The sequence below is a fragment of the Thermobia domestica genome, chromosome 2, assembly GCF_964235325.1.
Source record: "Thermobia domestica chromosome 2, izTheDome1.hap1.1, whole genome shotgun sequence".
Lineage (NCBI taxonomy): Eukaryota > Metazoa > Arthropoda > Insecta > Zygentoma > Lepismatidae > Thermobia > Thermobia domestica.
In genome coordinates this window covers 51,541,450-51,559,076 of record NC_137455.1, presented here as the reverse complement: position 1 = coordinate 51,559,076, position 17,627 = coordinate 51,541,450, and the positions used below count along the sequence as shown (strand labels likewise).

General features: G+C 36.1%; 1 protein-coding gene across 5 annotated transcripts in view; it reads left to right on the top strand.

The window, feature by feature from the left end:
• Positions 1–17,627, top strand: part of LOC145672083 (aromatic-L-amino-acid decarboxylase-like) — a 99,721-nt gene that overhangs the window by 64,517 nt on the left and 17,577 nt on the right. For all 5 annotated transcript variants that reach the window (XM_081741364.1, XM_081741337.1, XM_081741372.1 and 2 more), the window contains 4 exons: positions 6,447–6,576; positions 8,965–9,113; positions 11,540–11,651; positions 15,299–15,416. In XM_081741364.1, coding sequence (XP_081597490.1) covers positions 6,447–6,576; positions 8,965–9,113; positions 11,540–11,651; positions 15,299–15,416 — 509 coding nt within the window. The remainder of the gene's footprint in view (positions 1–6,446; positions 6,577–8,964; positions 9,114–11,539; positions 11,652–15,298; positions 15,417–17,627) is intronic.

Here is a 17,627-nt window from a genome sequence, read left to right as displayed (position 1 = left end):
GATCAGGTCAAAAGTCATGTTGCATGAAAAATCGAATCTGGAGATTCCAAATCAAGATGTGAGACATTTCAAGCACGTTTCCTCCGCGTGGGACGCCCTGGGTAGTCTGAAGAAGACACGTACGAGATGTTATCATTATTATTGATTTTATTCACACACATTGACTTCGGACAATGTTTTATCTATTTTTACTCTACGTGCTATACATCGTTTTTAAGCTCTTCATTATGTTTTTGCAAAAGCATTCAATTAGCCATCTCTTTATTATAGTTTTTGAGATAAGTGGATGACTTCATTTTTTCACTGATTTTTCATTGACTATTGATGTTTCCTACTTTTTACTGTGTTCCAGGACAATTTGCTTTTAAAATATACAATCTACATAGAATCTACATAGTCATATTTAAGCCGAATTTCAGCCATCTCCCCCAAAGTCTGTTCACATCATTGCAACCGGATAGGTCCTGTATTATGTATGCGCATACGAATAAGACACGGGATTTTTAACATTTGTAGTAGGCTATCCAGGAAAAAGTTGTTGTTTGGCTAGAAAGTAACAAGAACTTGTTTGGCTAGAAAGTAGTAATTAACAATTAGTTATGGATTAATATTCATTATTTTCTTTTTCCAACGTTTTTATCTTTGATCTTAATTTTAAAAATTTGTTCATTCTTCCAGAATTACTTACAGTTTTTAAAGCTTATCACCCAGCCGCTGATGTAAGTGATTTATGACTGTTCCGTTGTTGTAACAAAACTTGAATATTCCTGAGTTTCACAGATCTTATCAAATTAGTGTCATGATTCTCTCTCTCTTTTCTTCTTCTTCTTCTTTTAACACTGGTATATATTGATTTTGATAGTAAAGCGACCAGGGGCGTCATTTAGGGAGGGCAGGAGGGGGCAATTGCCCCCCCAAGAGTTTCAGGAATGCATATACTTTAATCAATTATCTACTAATATATTAGTACAAAACGTGAAATTCTTATGTCAGTGGTGCTCTTGCCCCCCCCCCCAAGCAAAGTCTGAAATGACGCCCCTGAAAGCGACATTTTTATAAAAATGGCCCGGGACAGCAAAAATGTTAAATAAGGCTTTGGTAAAGAGTTAAAAGTTAAAAAAACGGGTTCATTTTTGGACCCAATATCAAACCAGAAGTGTAGAAATTTTAACCACTTTCGGTTTTGACGTTGACCACTGTAGCGTAGAAACAGTTATAGATAGAGAAGCGCCGTTTTCCTACAATCGATTTAAGCGTTCCCAGAATACATTTCATCGTCATCGTTAACTCCCTGGCCGGTAGCCAGCCCAAAAATGTAGGGGGGGGGGAGCGGCTGAAGTTAGGGGGGAGCCGATCCAAACATATTATAGTTCATTTGCAAACCTACTGTGAAACTTTTGGGGAGCAGACCCCCCTGGATACAAGCCTGCTCGCCAGGCCCGTATCCACGGGGGGGCAAGAGGGGGCCGCCCCCCCCCCTAAATTTTGGCTGGCCCCCATAAAATTTCACGGTAGGCTTGCAAATGAACTATAATATGGTGATGAAGTATAACACGATTGGGTCGGGCCCCCCCTAACTTCTACCGGCCCCCCCCTAAATTTTTGGGCTGGCTACGGGCCTGCTGCTCGCTACTAAAACCGAAAGTGGTTGAAATCCACTATAGTTTCCGGTTTCATTGTAGATCTATCTGCATAGAGCAAAAACGATAAAGCAGACAGCGAGAACCATCCTCAATTTAGCCTTGTAACAATAGGTACCATCTTCTCTCATAACCCTTTATTCTAGTCGAACGTGGTTCGCGGTGGTTCAGTGATAGAGCGTTCACTTCTGGTGCATGAGGTCCCTGGTTCGATCCCAGTTCACTCCAAGTAAACTTTGTGGTGGATACACCATGTGCATAGGTTTTCCCGGGGTTCTCCCGTTTCCTCCCACTTTCTTGATTCCACCATATCATTGATTTCTCATCATCACCTCTCATTTAGCCTAGCAGGCATAACCGTAGGACGTAAAACTGAAAGATTTCATTTTTTTTTTTTCGAACGTGGCAGAAATCAACTACCTGCAGTTTTAACGTTGATCGCTGTAGAGTGAAAGCTAATAGTCAGAGAGAAGGCAGTTTCTGCAATCGATTGAGCATCCCAACTCAAGTCTCTATCTACTAAAACCTGAAGTGACAGAACTCGACTTCCGGTTTCAATATTTGTTTACATAGAACAAAATGATGAGAATCCGGTTTCAAAGATGATCGTTATCAGTGTTTCTTCTAGATCTGTTCTTTTTGGGGGGTACTGCCCCCCAGAGCTCTTAGAGTGCACCCCCCGGAGAAGGCCAAAATAATACGTCTATAATTTAATAATAAATAGAATAGTATCAGCAGTGCCTTCTCGGAATACCAAGTGTACCCCCCGGAACATTGTTTCTGAAAGAAACACTGATCGTCATAGTGTGAAAACGGTACCATATAGCGAGAAGCAGTTTTTTTTGCAATTGATTAAACCTTCTAAGAACATATTCCATTTCTATTCTGATCTCTCTTCTAAAACCAGAGGTTGTAGAAATCAATCATTTCCGAGGGGCCGCGGTGGCTCAGTGGTAGAGCGTTTACCTCTGGTGCTTGGGGTCCCGGATTCGATCCCAGCCCCGCTAAGTAAACCTTGTGGTGGACAAACACCGTGTGCGTGGGTTTTGTCGGGGTTCTCCCGATTCCTCTCACTTTCTTCATTCCACTATTCCATTCATAACTCATCATCACCGTCTCCTTTAGCCTAACCGGCATAACCGTGGGACGTAAAACTCAAAGATTTCATTTCATTTTCAATCATTTCCGGTTTTAATGTTTGTTATTATACAGCCAAAAAAGGTAACAGATAGCGAAAATATGTTTGCTGCAAATGATTAATCGTCCCAAGAGTATATGTCATCTCTACTCCAATATCTCTACTAAAACCGGAAGTGGCATAAATGAGTCATCCCCGGTTTAACATTGATTGTCATAGAGTGAAAACGGTACCAGATAGCGAGAAAGGCTTTCTGCAATTGGTTAAGCGTCTCAAGAGTATATTCCATTTAATCTCTAATCTCGCTCTACCAATACCGGAAGTGGTATAACTCTACGACCTCTTCCGTTTTCAATAATAATTGAGAAAATATCACGTCATAAAAGAATGATACTTCTTTACATGATGACCACGTGACACTTCAACTTGTTCTTTTAATTATAATATTGACCAAACAGAAGACGTATATGGGTTGATAGATGACATCAATCTGAACATAATGACATATTTGAGTTTGAGGGTAAATTCTCATTTGTACTTTTGGAGAAAATCCAGAAAAAACTAATTTTTATGGCGAGAAGAACAAGTGCGTTGCCAATAATAATGGATTTTTTAAATTCTGATCAAATAGATTATTTATTTATGTATACTCCTAACAGTGATAAGCATATGACACACATGCCCCTAAGAGTGACACATAACCTCCTAAGAGTGACACATACTCCTAAATGACACGTATACTCCTAACAGTGACAAACATACTCCTAATAGTGACACGTATACCCCTAAGAGTGACAAACATACTCCTAATAGTGACAATATACCCCTAAGAGCGACACATACACTCCTAAGAGTGACACATACTCCTAAATGACACATATACTCCTAACAGTGACAAACATACTCCTAATAGTGACACATATACAACTACGAGTGACACATATACTCCTAAGAGTGACACATATACTCCTAAGAGTGACACATACTCCTAAATGACACGTATACTCCTAAAAGTGACAAACATACTCCTAATAGTGACACGTATACCCCTAAGAGTGACAAACGTACTCCTAATAGTGACAATATACCCCTAAGAGTGACACATATACTCCTAAGAGTGACACATACTCCTAAATGACATGTATACTCCTAATAGTGACAAACATACTCCTAATAGTGACAAACATACTCCTAATAGTGACACGTATACCCCTAAGAGTGACAAACATACTCCTAATAGTGACAATATACCCCTAAGAGTGACACATACACTCCTAAGAGTGACACATATTCCTAAATGACACATATACTCCTAATATTGACAAACATACTCCTAATAGTGACACATATACAACTAAGAGTGACACATATACTCCTAAGTGATACATGTTCTCCTAAGAGTTACACATACTCCTAAGTGACACGTATACCCCTAAGAGTGACAAACATACTCCTAATAGTGACAATATACCCCTAAGAGTGACACATACACTCCTAAAAGTGACACATATTCCTAAATGACACATATACTCCTAATATTGACAAACATACTCCTAATAGTGACACATATACAACTAAGAGTGACACATATACTCCTAAGTGATATATGTTCTCCTAAGAGTTACACATACTCCTAAGTGACACGTATACTGATAACAGTGACAAACATACTCCTAATAGTGACACATATACCCCTAAGAGTGACACATATACTCCTAAGAGTTACACATACTCCTAAGTAACACGTATACTCCTAACAGTGACAAACATACTCCTAATAGTGGCACGTATACTCCTAATAGTGACACTTATACTCCTAAGACTGATATATGCTCCTAAGTGATACGTACCGTATTTTACGGACTATGAGACTCTCCTTAATTTTTAAGCAATTTATTTTTTAAAAAAATACCGTAATATTTTTACCATTTATATTTTTAGATTGCAAAGCTGACTAACAAATCTACTGGCTAGTTCCGTCGACACATATTAGGGGCACTACGGTTCGCCTTGGTTGCAGTTTTGCGCACTTTACAATCTGTATATTTTAGTCTGTGGCTCTGAGTTTGTGATGGCGGGGCGGGAGGGAAACAGTCTTAGCAAGCTTGTGAATCCCTGCAACTCATGTTCATCGCATCGGTGCACTGCTTCTGCCAGTTGCATCCAATGTTCCCAAACAGGTTTCCCATGGTATTGGACATTTTTGTACTAATTTCATGTATAAAACGCATCTGAATTTTGGAGGCAATTTTTTCGAATGCGTCTTATTGTCCGTAAAATACGGTATACTCCTACCGTGACAAACATACTCATAACAGTGATAAACATACTCTTATCAGTGACATACATGCTCTTAACAGTGACAAACGTACTTCTAACAGTGACACATATGGTTCTATCAGTAACCCACTTGTACTTTGAAAGTTACGTATGTACTACTTATAATTCTGTAAAAGAGTTTACGAATAATTAGTTATTGATTTCCTCAATATTAAAAAAATAAATAAAAACAATGAAAACAAAAAAAGAAAAATAAGTTTGGGCAAGTCATGGAAGAACGGATGATTTTTCACAGGAGAAGAGAAAGTTTATTGGTTCTTTTTTATTTAAAAAAAATCATTTACGCCCATAGTCTTTTTGGAAAATAGACAGCTAGGATATGGAAAGAGCAATGACATGGAAAGGAATCCCCCTGGCGTTGATTTGTTTGGTACAGTACCATTCTGGTATTCACGGCACAATTTTAGCATTTTGGTCACCACCTTATTATCATGTAACATGTATATATATATAATAGAAGTTGAAAACATAAGGAAAAAATAGGTGTAGCATATTAAATTTGGAAAATATACCCGAAAACTTAATTCCAATTGTTGATTCACTTGAATTTCAAGGAGGGACCACGGCCAGGGACATATTTACGCATGGGCTACTAACACACACTCCCATTTTTAACATGGGCCATGGCTCGGGGCGGCAAATTTTCTTAAACCATTTATTTCACACTTTTGTTCAGAAAATTTCATAAATTTATTGTGCATGCGCATATGAATATGACATGGGATTTTAACATTTATTAATATCCAAGTAACAAGAACCTGTTTGATTAGGAAAAAAGGTAATTAATATTTTAGTTGTGAGTTAATATTCACTATTTCCGTTTTTCCATTGGTGACACTGTATTCTTTCACCGTAATATCAAAATTCAATATTGTTGAATAATTTGTAATTTGTAATTGTTTCATTGTAATGATAAACTGGTATTATTATTATTATTATTATTATTATTATTATTATTAATAATAATAATAATAATAATAATAATAATAATAATAATAATAATAATAATAATAATAATAATAATAATAATTTAATAATAATAATAATAATAATGCGCTTGAAAGATCTTAGCAGCTAAGTGTCATGACCACCCAGTACCTCAAATTTTCTACACTGGTATTCACTGATTTAGAGGAGCAGATTTTTTAATACTCACCCGAGGCATCAAAAATATTAATGTTTGCTCCTTGTTGCAGAGATCTATGAGGATAGCTTATCTGCACCCTTAACTTATTTTAAAATATCTTAACCTATTTACTGACATTTGAAATAGCTTAAGCATATCATGTTTTAATAAAACAGAGTTAAAGAACTAACCGAACTTTCAGGGTTCTGCTAGTGAAGCAACGCTTGTTGGGTTATTGGTTGCTCGAGACCGCAAAACCAAGAGGGTCCGACAGTTACATCCAGATCTCACCGAGGAAAGCATAAGAGGAAAGCTGGTAGCTTACACTTCGGGTAAAGTATTTTTTTTCTTTCTTCCTTTTTGCGAAGTTCGGTAATAAATAAAAAATATATTTATTTATCATAAGTGTGTAACTGGAAGCAACTGGGGCAAATTATCCTGGGATTCTGCAAAATTGCCATTTACAACTTTAACAGATTTAACGCATTTCTTTCTCATTTTTTTCTATCCCTTTTTAAGACTTCATTATATGTTTTACCCTACTCTGCTGCAGTGTGAAAATTTGTACACATTTATAGCTATTAAATGGTAATGCCATTTTTATCGATTTTATCAATAAGGAAAAAAAAAATATATCATTTACAAAATTTTAATAAAGGGTGGTCCAACTACAATGCACGATGTTAATTGTAAATAAAACGCAAAGTTTTCAGAGAATAATCTTAATATTTTTTATTATGATAGAAGAATCTATGACAATTATGTGTGAAACAAAATATCGGCCAAATGGTCGCCACGGCTTCGGTTGCAGACTTCTATCCGATGGTCCATATTTTCAATGACTCTGAGACATAATTGAGGTTCAATATCATTAATGTACCGAATTATCGCATCCTTTAGCTTTTGAATTGTTCTTGGCTTATTGATGTACACTTTTTCTTTTAAATATCCCCACAGAAAAAAGTCCAATGGTGTCAAATCACATGATCGTGGCGGCCAGTTAACATCGCCACCACGTGAGACTACACGGCCATTGAATTTTTTGCGCAAAAGAGCCAATGTTTCGTTGGCTGTGTGGCGGCACCATCCTGTAGGAACCACATATCGTCCAGGTCCATATCCTCAATTTCTGGCCACAAGAAGTCCGTTATCATCTCGCGATAGCGAACACCAGTCACGGTAACTACTTGGCCGACCTCATTTTCAAAAAAGTACGGCCCGATGATGCCGCCAGCCCATAACCAGCACCAAAAAGTCGCTCTTTGTGGATACATTTCATACAGACCCTGTTTTCTGAAATTTGCGCACAATTCTCCCGATTGTTGACACATTTGGTCGATTATGCTGACCAAAAACATCACGAAGTGCACGAAATGCATTTTGATTTGAACGTCCATTTTCGTAAAAGGCTTCAATAATCTTCACGCGTTGCTCAATTGTGTACCTCTCCATGGTTGAATTTGCCAAACCCTGAAACAAAGAAATGTCAAATTAAGTTGGGCAAAAACCTTGACGTTACGGTGTGACACATAATTAACATCGTGCATTGTAGTTGGACCACCCTTTATTAAAAAAAAAAGTGCTATTTACTAATACAAAAAGTGCTAAAAATATGTTACATTAAAGTAGAATATTGTTACATTACTACTAGAAAAATGCTTTATTAATAGTCGAAAAAGGATGCTGTACTACTATTCCATAAACATGCATAACTAAAATGCTTCGTGTGGAATATTGTACTGTATGGATCAGAGACATGGACGTTACGCAAAAATGTTGAAAGAGAACTGGAAACTTTCGAAATGTGGGTGCGGAGAAGAATGGAGAGAATTAGTTATGTTGAGCGGATTTTAAAATGGTGGAGGACAAAAGGACAGTTTTAGGTATTATTAAGAAGAGGAAGAGAAACTGGTTGGGACATTGGCTAAGAAGGAACGGTATCATGAGAGACGTGCTAAAGGATATGGTGTCAGGAAAGAAAGGGAGAGGGCGAAGGAGACTACAATTAATGGACGATATCAAAGCAGAAAAATCGTACGTGAAGACGAAGAGGTTACTGGAAGACCGTGGAGCATGGAAGCTTCTCAGTTACAGCAAGTGACCTGTCAATAATGACAGAATAAATATTATGATAATAATGATAATTATCATTAGAAAAATGTTATAAAAATTATACAATATTATTATGTAAAAAAGGATATTATTTTATTGTGGAATAAACTTCTAAGAGAGCTTCCCTGTGGTTAGTTAGCGTTCAATGCTTCAGCACGGAAGACATAGGTTCAATCCCCAGCCCTCAAATGTTTCAGATCCCATATGAAACTGCGGTTTTACATTTCACTTGGCCTAGGAGCTGAAAATTCAATTACATTTTAAAACAAAAGAAGAAAATAAGAACTAAAATTCAATTACGTTATTGGGGCCGCGGTGGCTCAGTGGTAGAGCGTTCACCTCTGGTGCTAGGGGTCTCGGGTTCAAACCCTGCTCCCGCCAAGTGAACCTTGTGGTGGACAAACACCGTGTGCGTGGGTTTTCTCGGGGTTCTCCCGTTTCCTCCCACTTTCTTCATTCCACCATTTCATTCATTGTTCATTATCACCGTCTCCTTTAGCCTCACCGGCATAACCGTGGGACGTAAAACTCAAAATTTCATTTCATTCAATTACGTTATTGCTAACATTAATTTTGTCGTTATTTTCCTTTATACATATCTATTACAGATCAATCAAATTCGTCGGTGGAGAAAGCTGGTGTTCTAGGAGCCATGGTTATGAGACTTTTGCCAACAGATGACAAAATGAGACTCAGAGGAAATACGTTGGAAAAAGCCATTCAAATGGATCTGGAACAAGGACTTATACCTTGTTATGTGAGTAAATTCAGTTTATGTAGAATAATACCTTTATTGGTGGACAAATACTGTGTACGTAGGTTTACTCAGTGTTCTTCAGTTTCTTCCCACTTTCTTTGTTCCATTATTATCACCGATTTGATTATCACCGTCTCCCTTATCTTCGCTGTTTAGTTTTGGAACGTTATAAAAAAAATCTTACACATAATCAGTGGCGTATTTACGATTTGGTTTCGGGGGAGGGGGTTTTGCTAACTTTATTCATTTAAATTTAAAAATTCTTCAAGATATTTCATTTACTTTATTATAGTAAATAAAATTTCAGGGGGCTTAAGCCCGGAAGCCCCCTTAAATACGCCACTGCACATAATGAATCAAATAGTTTTAATTACCAATAAGGAATGAATAGTAGCGTTCAAATGATCCGAATGAAACACACTAAAGAAAGTGCTTCAAACAGAGTTGTAACATTTTCTTCTTCTTCTTTTTTTTTTTTTTTTTTAAAAAAAAAAGAGGAATTTGTTCACACAAAAGAAGCTGTGTTCTATAGATTTCGGGATTCTAACTTTGCGACAGGAAATCCTGACAGATATTCTTACGAGGTTACTTCTAATACAGGCGAATGTTGTAATAGGCCTATTTTTAACAATAATCATGCCTGTTGTGCTGTATGGTTGCGAAACATGATCTCTTACTCTGAAGGAAAAACGCAGACGGAAAGTATTTGAGAATGAGGTACTGAGACGAATATTCGGACCCAAAAGGAAACGGGAATGGGAAATGATGGAAACTTCATAACGAGGAACCGCATAATTTATACCGTTTACCAGTGTTAGGGTCATCACATCTAGGGGGCTCAGGTGGGCATGTAACCAGAATGGAAGAAAGTAGGAACGCTTCCAAAGTCTTAACTGGAAATCCAGTCAGAAAACGACCAGTAGGAAAACCTAGGAATAGATGGGAGGATAATATTAAGATAGATCTTGCAGAAATAAGAATACAAAGTAGAAACTGGATTCAGATGGCTAAAGACGGAGAACTTTTGTTAATGCTACATTAAATCTCCGGGTTCCATGGGCCTTAGAGTGAGTGGATTAGTTTTGTTAGCTAAAATTAGACAGTCCCTACTCTGCACCACACTAAGGCTATATGAAACTTTGATCCAAACCACCGTACTGCGTTCAAAATTGATACTGCGAATCGACAGGGACTATGTCCACCAAAGGCGCACGCGCTAGCCACTAGTCCAGCTACATACTTGTCGACCTCCTTAGCCTTATTATTATTATTATTATTATTATTATTATTATTATTATTATTATTATTATTATTATTATTATTATTATTATTATTGATTGATTGATTGATTGATAATAGTAAAAGTTTGCCTCACAGGCTGTATCTTTATTTTAATTTAAATACACACAATACCCTTCAATAACAAATATGGCTTAGATGTTGGTATATCACACACTTGGACTTGTTTTGACGTGGAAGGATTTCTGATATGTTGAGGAAAAAATGAAATGAAATATTTGAGTTTTACGTCCCACACTTATGCCAGTTACGCTAAAGGAGATGCTGATGATGAGTAAAGAATGAAGAAAGTGGGAAAACCCCAATAAAACCCACACACACGATGTTTGTCCACCACAAAGTTCACTTGGAGGGGGCTGGGATCGAACCCCAGACCCCAAGCACCAGAAGTGACCGCTCTACCACTGAGCCACCGCGGCCCCCAACATCTAGATGAAATTAAGAAAAAAAACAGGATATAAATTTTGTACACAAATTTATCAAACTAGGTCAGAAGAGACAAGTTTTTCGAGAATCGGAACAGAGACGAGATTTCAATAAAATTTACGAGTCGAGACTATAAAACCCCATTTCTCGTCTTGTGTAGTATCGTGATGTCACGAAGATTCTGCATAGTCTCGTCTCATGTGTAATTCTACATGCAAGTACACAGTATTTATATTAATACTGCGCACTAAATTACTTGCGTTTTACTTTTCTTTCTTTTTTCTTTTTTTTACTTAAAAAGACAAGACAATTCTTTGTATTGTAATATTTAGACTTCAGTTCTTGAAGTAAGAATATTTGTATAATATATACAAATATATACATATTTGTATAATATATAATACGGATATTATATGAATTACGTTAATACTAGTACGTTAATAATAGCTATATAAAAACAAAAATAAACATTCAAATACTCTTTTAAATAAATAAACGAATAATAACTGAGAAAAAAATAGTCAAATAATGAATAATAGTACAAAATACATGATGGAGCAACGAACTCAGAAATTTGAATTACATTTACTGGTAGACCTACCAATCTCATCAGAGCATTTCTGCGAAGAAGAAAAAATAAATATAGAAAAACTGAATAAGATTACGTATGTTTTATTTTATTTCTTTTCTTTTCCTTATAGGTTGTAGCCACACTAGGAACAACAGGGACGTGTGCATTTGATGTTTTAGACGAGATCGGTCCTATTTGCCAAACATACGACTTATGGCTCCATGTTGATGCAGCTTATGCAGGTATGCTTTTATACATATAGCAAGTTAATAAAACATCACATATACTAAGATATTTAGACAATTAATAAGTGTCACTGTAAGTCGTGTGCGCACTCAGAAGTTTTTTCTTGGGATGGGTTCAAGCTTTGAAGAGGGCAGAATCCAATAGTACAAGCCATTATGTCTATATCAGGGGCGGATCCAAGGGGGACGATCGGGGCGATTGCCCCCCCCCAGAAGAGGAAACTTTCTTATTTTATATATATAAATAAAACCCATCTCGAAGTTTGGAGCCCTTAAAAGTAGCAGTATGACAACCCACCGCCCCCCCAGAAGTCGGTCCTGGATCCGCCCCTGGTCTATATAGTATTGAACAGGCATTATTAGAGACCGGATGTTTAGGCATTAAAAACTTGGAAAATAGGCAGGCAAATAGGCACTTAAAATTTAAAAAATAAGCAGTAAATTAGGCACTAAAATGTAACTCGAAATAATGAAGATAAATAACTCAATACAATTTAAAAACCTGTTTGTTAATGTCTACTTTCATTCTATATGTAAAAAACGAAGCTTGATATGTATTTCATATTATATATATATATATATATATATATATATATATATATAGAGAGAGAGAGAGAGAGAGAGAGAGAGAGATTGTAATTTACCACGTGCTTGTGTTATTTACAGTATATAAATTATATATATTTCCCAATTAAATCTTATTTGAAATAAGATGCATAGAATACGCAACATTAGGCACTAAAGCAATTATTTAGGCAGTGAGGGGCGAAATAGGCAAAATAAAGTTGGCTTAAATCGAAACTATAATTCCCGATATAAACTTTAAAACGTTATTTTAGATCATATCTTTAGCATTAAATTATAGGCATTTTGCCTAACATCCGGTCTCTAGACATTATTCTGCACTCGAAAAGAAGAAAAATAATTGTAAAATACTTCTATCTATATTTTCATAAGATTGTTTTTATAAGAAAAAGAATACAGATCAAGTGCAAGATCAATTTTTTATGGTACGTCTTTTTTTATCTGTTAAACAAGTATAGTTTTAGTGTAAAAGTGTATAAATGCATGTTGAGTTGGGAATTTTTGCAGAGGTCCGGACCTGGTGGACTCCCGTGGGTACACCCTTGCTCTCAGTTCAGTTAGATGTGGAATGGAAATACATATCCTGCAGCTTTGTAACTTCGGGTGGGCCACAATGATACCAACGTGGAAAAAAAAATGTTTTCTCCGTAGACAGTATCTCAAAATACCCGGAAAAAATGTTTTCTCCGTAGACCATATCTCAAAATACCCCTAAATTTTTAAAATGATAATTCTCTCTCTTTTTTTTTTTTTTTTTTTTTTTTTTTTTTTTTTTTTTAGAAAGATCTATAGAAAATGAAAGTAAGAACTGGGAATGTACTGTTGCCAGCTGCGATGGGCGCTAGTAAAGTCTATCTCTGTCATTGGTTTAGCTCAGAAAGATATATATGGGGTGTTCAAAAATGGCGCTCACAAACTACAGAGCACTATTCTACAAGTCAAAGATATATATATACAGTACAGTCCGGTCCAAAAAAAATGATCCCCACTTGAATGTTTTGCTGAAAAACAAACTTTGCTACTATAATGAGAGACTATTTGAACATAATTGTGCATGATGTGTTTCTCAATTTATTTTACAACATATTTTCAAAATTTTTTACACATCTGACATCGATTTCAGTATTTTGTGTGATGACCTTTAGCTTGTTTCAGTGCCTGTACTCGTTTCGGTATTGACGCAATAAGATTGTCACAAGTGCCTAGCTCGATTTCATGATACCACAGATGAACATTTTTTTCAATTATTTCCCTTTTATTTGTAATACGATATTTACTTAGTTTAGACGACTTAATGGCTACATATTTTCAATAGGATTTAGGTCCGGTGAATTTGAAGGCCACCACAATCTCTGGATACCAATATCTGACACACATTTGTTGACACACAGCATTATCGTCTTGGAAAATGAATGGTCCCAAGTTAACTCCACTGAAATGGTCCCTGGCTGTGTACAAGAGTTCCTATTTTAGTATCTCATAGTATTTCAAACCATCAATTGAACCAACGCACACTTTCAATCTTCCCACTCCCTTTGAACACATCGCTCCCCACAACATAACACTATCACTAAACTTTTTTGTTTTTTTGATGCATTCTTTCTGCAACTTCTCTCCAGGCTCCATCCACAATTTTATACCGCTATCGTTCCCAAAAACGCTAAATTTCTTCCCATCTGTGAAAACTGGACAGCCGAAGATTGGAAGAAAGTAATTTTCCAACATTTCTACAAATCGCTTTCTGTCCGTAATGTGTTTGCGTGAGTAAAGTGGCTTCCTTACAGGACTTTTCTTCATAATGTTCATGTCAGAAAGTCGTCGGAGCACTGTTTGATGTGAAACTGACTTCCCTACTTCCTCACTTATCTTAACAGCAATCTGCCTGGAGCTTAATTTCCTATCTTGCTTAGCAATCCTTTTGATTCTCCTACAGAGTCGGTCGTTTGTCTTCTTTTTACGCCCACATCTATACCTTAAACTTGAGATTCCTGTTTCTGCCTGACGTTTCAAAACGTTACCAACTGTTTTATGATCAATGAGTAGCCTTCTGACAATTTCCCTATTAGATATCCCTTCCGAATTCCATGCTAAAATTTTTCCTTGCTTCCGAGGAGACAGGTTTTTGCCTTTCCCATGATGTAAACACTGATAATTTCGAGTGAAATTAATATTAAATTACACAAATACACTTCTACAGCACTGTGAATTTCAGAATCGAACGACAGTTCACAGAAAAATCATCAATCGGCAACAACAGCTGACAGAATGGCGGGAAGTCGTGATTAGCAGAGACACCTAGGGGATATTTTTGCAAGCTAAAAAGACGCGAATGTCATTTCCAATTCGATTGTTGCACTAATTTTAAAATTTTGGAATGAAATCTTTCTGTAATGTTAACTTACTTCATATTACCACATGTTAAACAAGGCAGGCCAACCTCTTTCCTCGCATCTGTTCTCTAACAAAATCAATAAAATTATTCCTAAGTATATTACGAATTATTTACAATACCCATTTAACCTAAAACCCATGATAAGAAATAAATTTGTTTGAAAATCTTAAATAAAATATACGTTTAAAGTAAATATTCACAGTGGGGATATTTTTTTTTGGACCAGACTGTATATATAAATTGTATACTTTTCGGGTCTTCGTCTGAAGACGCGAATTGCACTATGTAGCAACGTCACTGATAAAGAACCATAGAGTTGATCTATCAATCCATCAGATAGTTACATCAGTTCTTTCCGGTTGGCAGTTCAAGTCGAGACTTGATAGACGTTGATATTAGCACAATGTATTAGCATAAAATCGTTCTAACCGGTTGATGGATTCATATAGCAGTGCTAATCATTCTAAGTTAATCTACGATGTTGCCACATAGTGATTTCCTGTAATAGCTGAACGATGTCTCGCAGGGTATACAAGAGCATTTTCGCTTGATTTTGACCTGAAGAATGGCACTCTATTGTCCGTGTGCACCATGTTTAGAACACCCTATATATATTTTTCCTACTAATTTTCAAATTTGTTCTGTATGATTTTGTATTATGTTTCAGGTGCAGCCTTTTCTTGTCCTGAATATCGTTACTTAATGTCTGGAGTACAATATGCTGACTCTTTCAACTTTAACCCTCACAAATGGATGTTGGTGAATTTTGATTGCTCAGCCATGTGGTAAGTTAATAGCCCCATAATAGCTTTTTTTATATATACAATTACTTTTGTCTTGTAAGTAATCTGTGTGTCACTGCTAGGAGAAATTAAACGACAATAGATATAATCTGTTCCTTATCAATTTATAGTTTTTTTTATATACAGTAAATAAATAAATAAATACACAAATAATCTATTTCTGTAGAAAAAACTAAAAAAATTGGCAACAAATACTAGGCTATACCTTTTGATCAACTGCTCCCCGAAGACGATTGTGATTATGTCTCTCTTATGAAGAGCATACCTTTAGCAAATAGCGTCCCATCGTAGGCCCCCCACATAGCTTCGCCTTACAAAATATTTCGGAAGAAAGCCTTGGTATGTGTGTATGAATGTAAAGTGAACTAAAACTAACCCCTCAAAACTTATCTCGGCTCCCCCTATCTTGTGCTATGGCTGCGGACCTGCCCGCCCCTTTCCTCTCAATTTATCCTTTTAACTATTATTCCTTTTGTTGCTGTTTGATTGGGGATCTCTAGACAGTCAATCATGGTTTCAATTAATGCTGTTAATATTATTCTAATTTTTTCTCCTCTTATTTGAATATTTAAATATCCGATTTTTTTTTTTTTTTTTTTTTTGCTTATTTGAACAATCCTATTATAGTAATTACTAAAAAGTAGTGGCTCTAGAAGGTAAAAATTATTGGGGGGAGGGAGGCAGCCAGAACTCAGACTATGATAGGTATATTATGAGTTTCTAATTTCTCATGGGCCCTGCAGAAGTTTTCAACTCAACTCCCTCTCGACGGATATTATGTCTGGGTTAAACGTTGACTCTGTGGACTTCTGTGGACTTCAAGTATTGTTTTACACAGTGGCGTATTTACGATTTTGGTTCGGGAGGGGCTTTGCTAACTTTCGGGGGGGGGGGGCTTTGCCTGGAAATGTGAAAATTCTGCAAGATATTTCATTTACTTTACTATACTAAGTAAATTTCGGGGGGAGCTTAAGCCCGGAAGCCACCCCTCTAAATACGCCACTGGTTTTACACATTGCATAACAGAGAAGTTGCAACTGAAGCTATATCTAATGTTTCAAAAAAAATTTCCAAAATAGAATAAAATGCAACGCTTACTAGAAAGTTTCAAAAATATATAAATAATAGTTTTAATTATATTTGTTAGTGAAAAAACTGAGGGGGCGTAAATACCCCGCATCCAAGGCTAGATCCACCACTGACTTGAATAATGAATATTTGAAGGACTCAGTATTCGAATAGTGAGTTATTTGATCTTCAAAGCATTAGTTTCAATCAACGAATGTTCGTTATAATAACCAGAATGCACAGAAGCCAATAATTGCTTTGTCTCGTAGTATTATGTAAGAAAATTAGGCCCCTGTTCTATACTTACATAAATGCATGTTTTCTCTATTGGTCGGTTAATTAGAAACCCAGATATGAAAATCCATACGCTACTCTAGGCATATTAATAAATTGTCGTGTATATTTTATATCTTTATAATCCTCTCGAATATTAAGTTAAAGAATAATCAACACTAAATGTGATGTACTTTTTAATATCGCCTTGTAATTATTTTATCTGATATTGCAATTTACTTCTATATTTAAAATGAAATTAAAAACAAAACAAAAAAGACAGACAACATCGTGCATTGCTTTTTACTATTATTACTAAACACGGCGCAGCTGATCGTGATATGTTTACGGCAAGCAAAATGTCGCGTTGCTCTGCTCAGAGCCATCTGTTAGCGTTTGTTGGAACTTGTTGACACTAGCGTTATCCGCGATCACATCGGGAGGTTGAAGAAATATTTCCGTTGTTTCTGTCCCCTTCTGAAGTAACTACGTAAATCTTGCGTGACTGCTTTTCTATTGTAAATGAAGATATTATATTTTTCTTTTCCTTTTTTTTTTTTTTTGTTTTTGATATAGAAATACCAAACACGTGAAAAAATGCGACTTTAAATTAATTACGCCTACAAATTAGCGAAATACTCATCTTGTAAATTTGGATCGAAATTTTTCATTACATTGGAATTTCCATTTTATCACTTCCAAACCCATGAAGTGTTAAAAATTTTGGTTGGTATACGTTCGACCGTTTTCAGAAATATAGCATATACCGAACATGTAGACGATCATTCTTTCGTAAACTTAAGGTGCGTGTGTGTTGAATTATAAAAATATTACGTCAATGAGGGTATACAC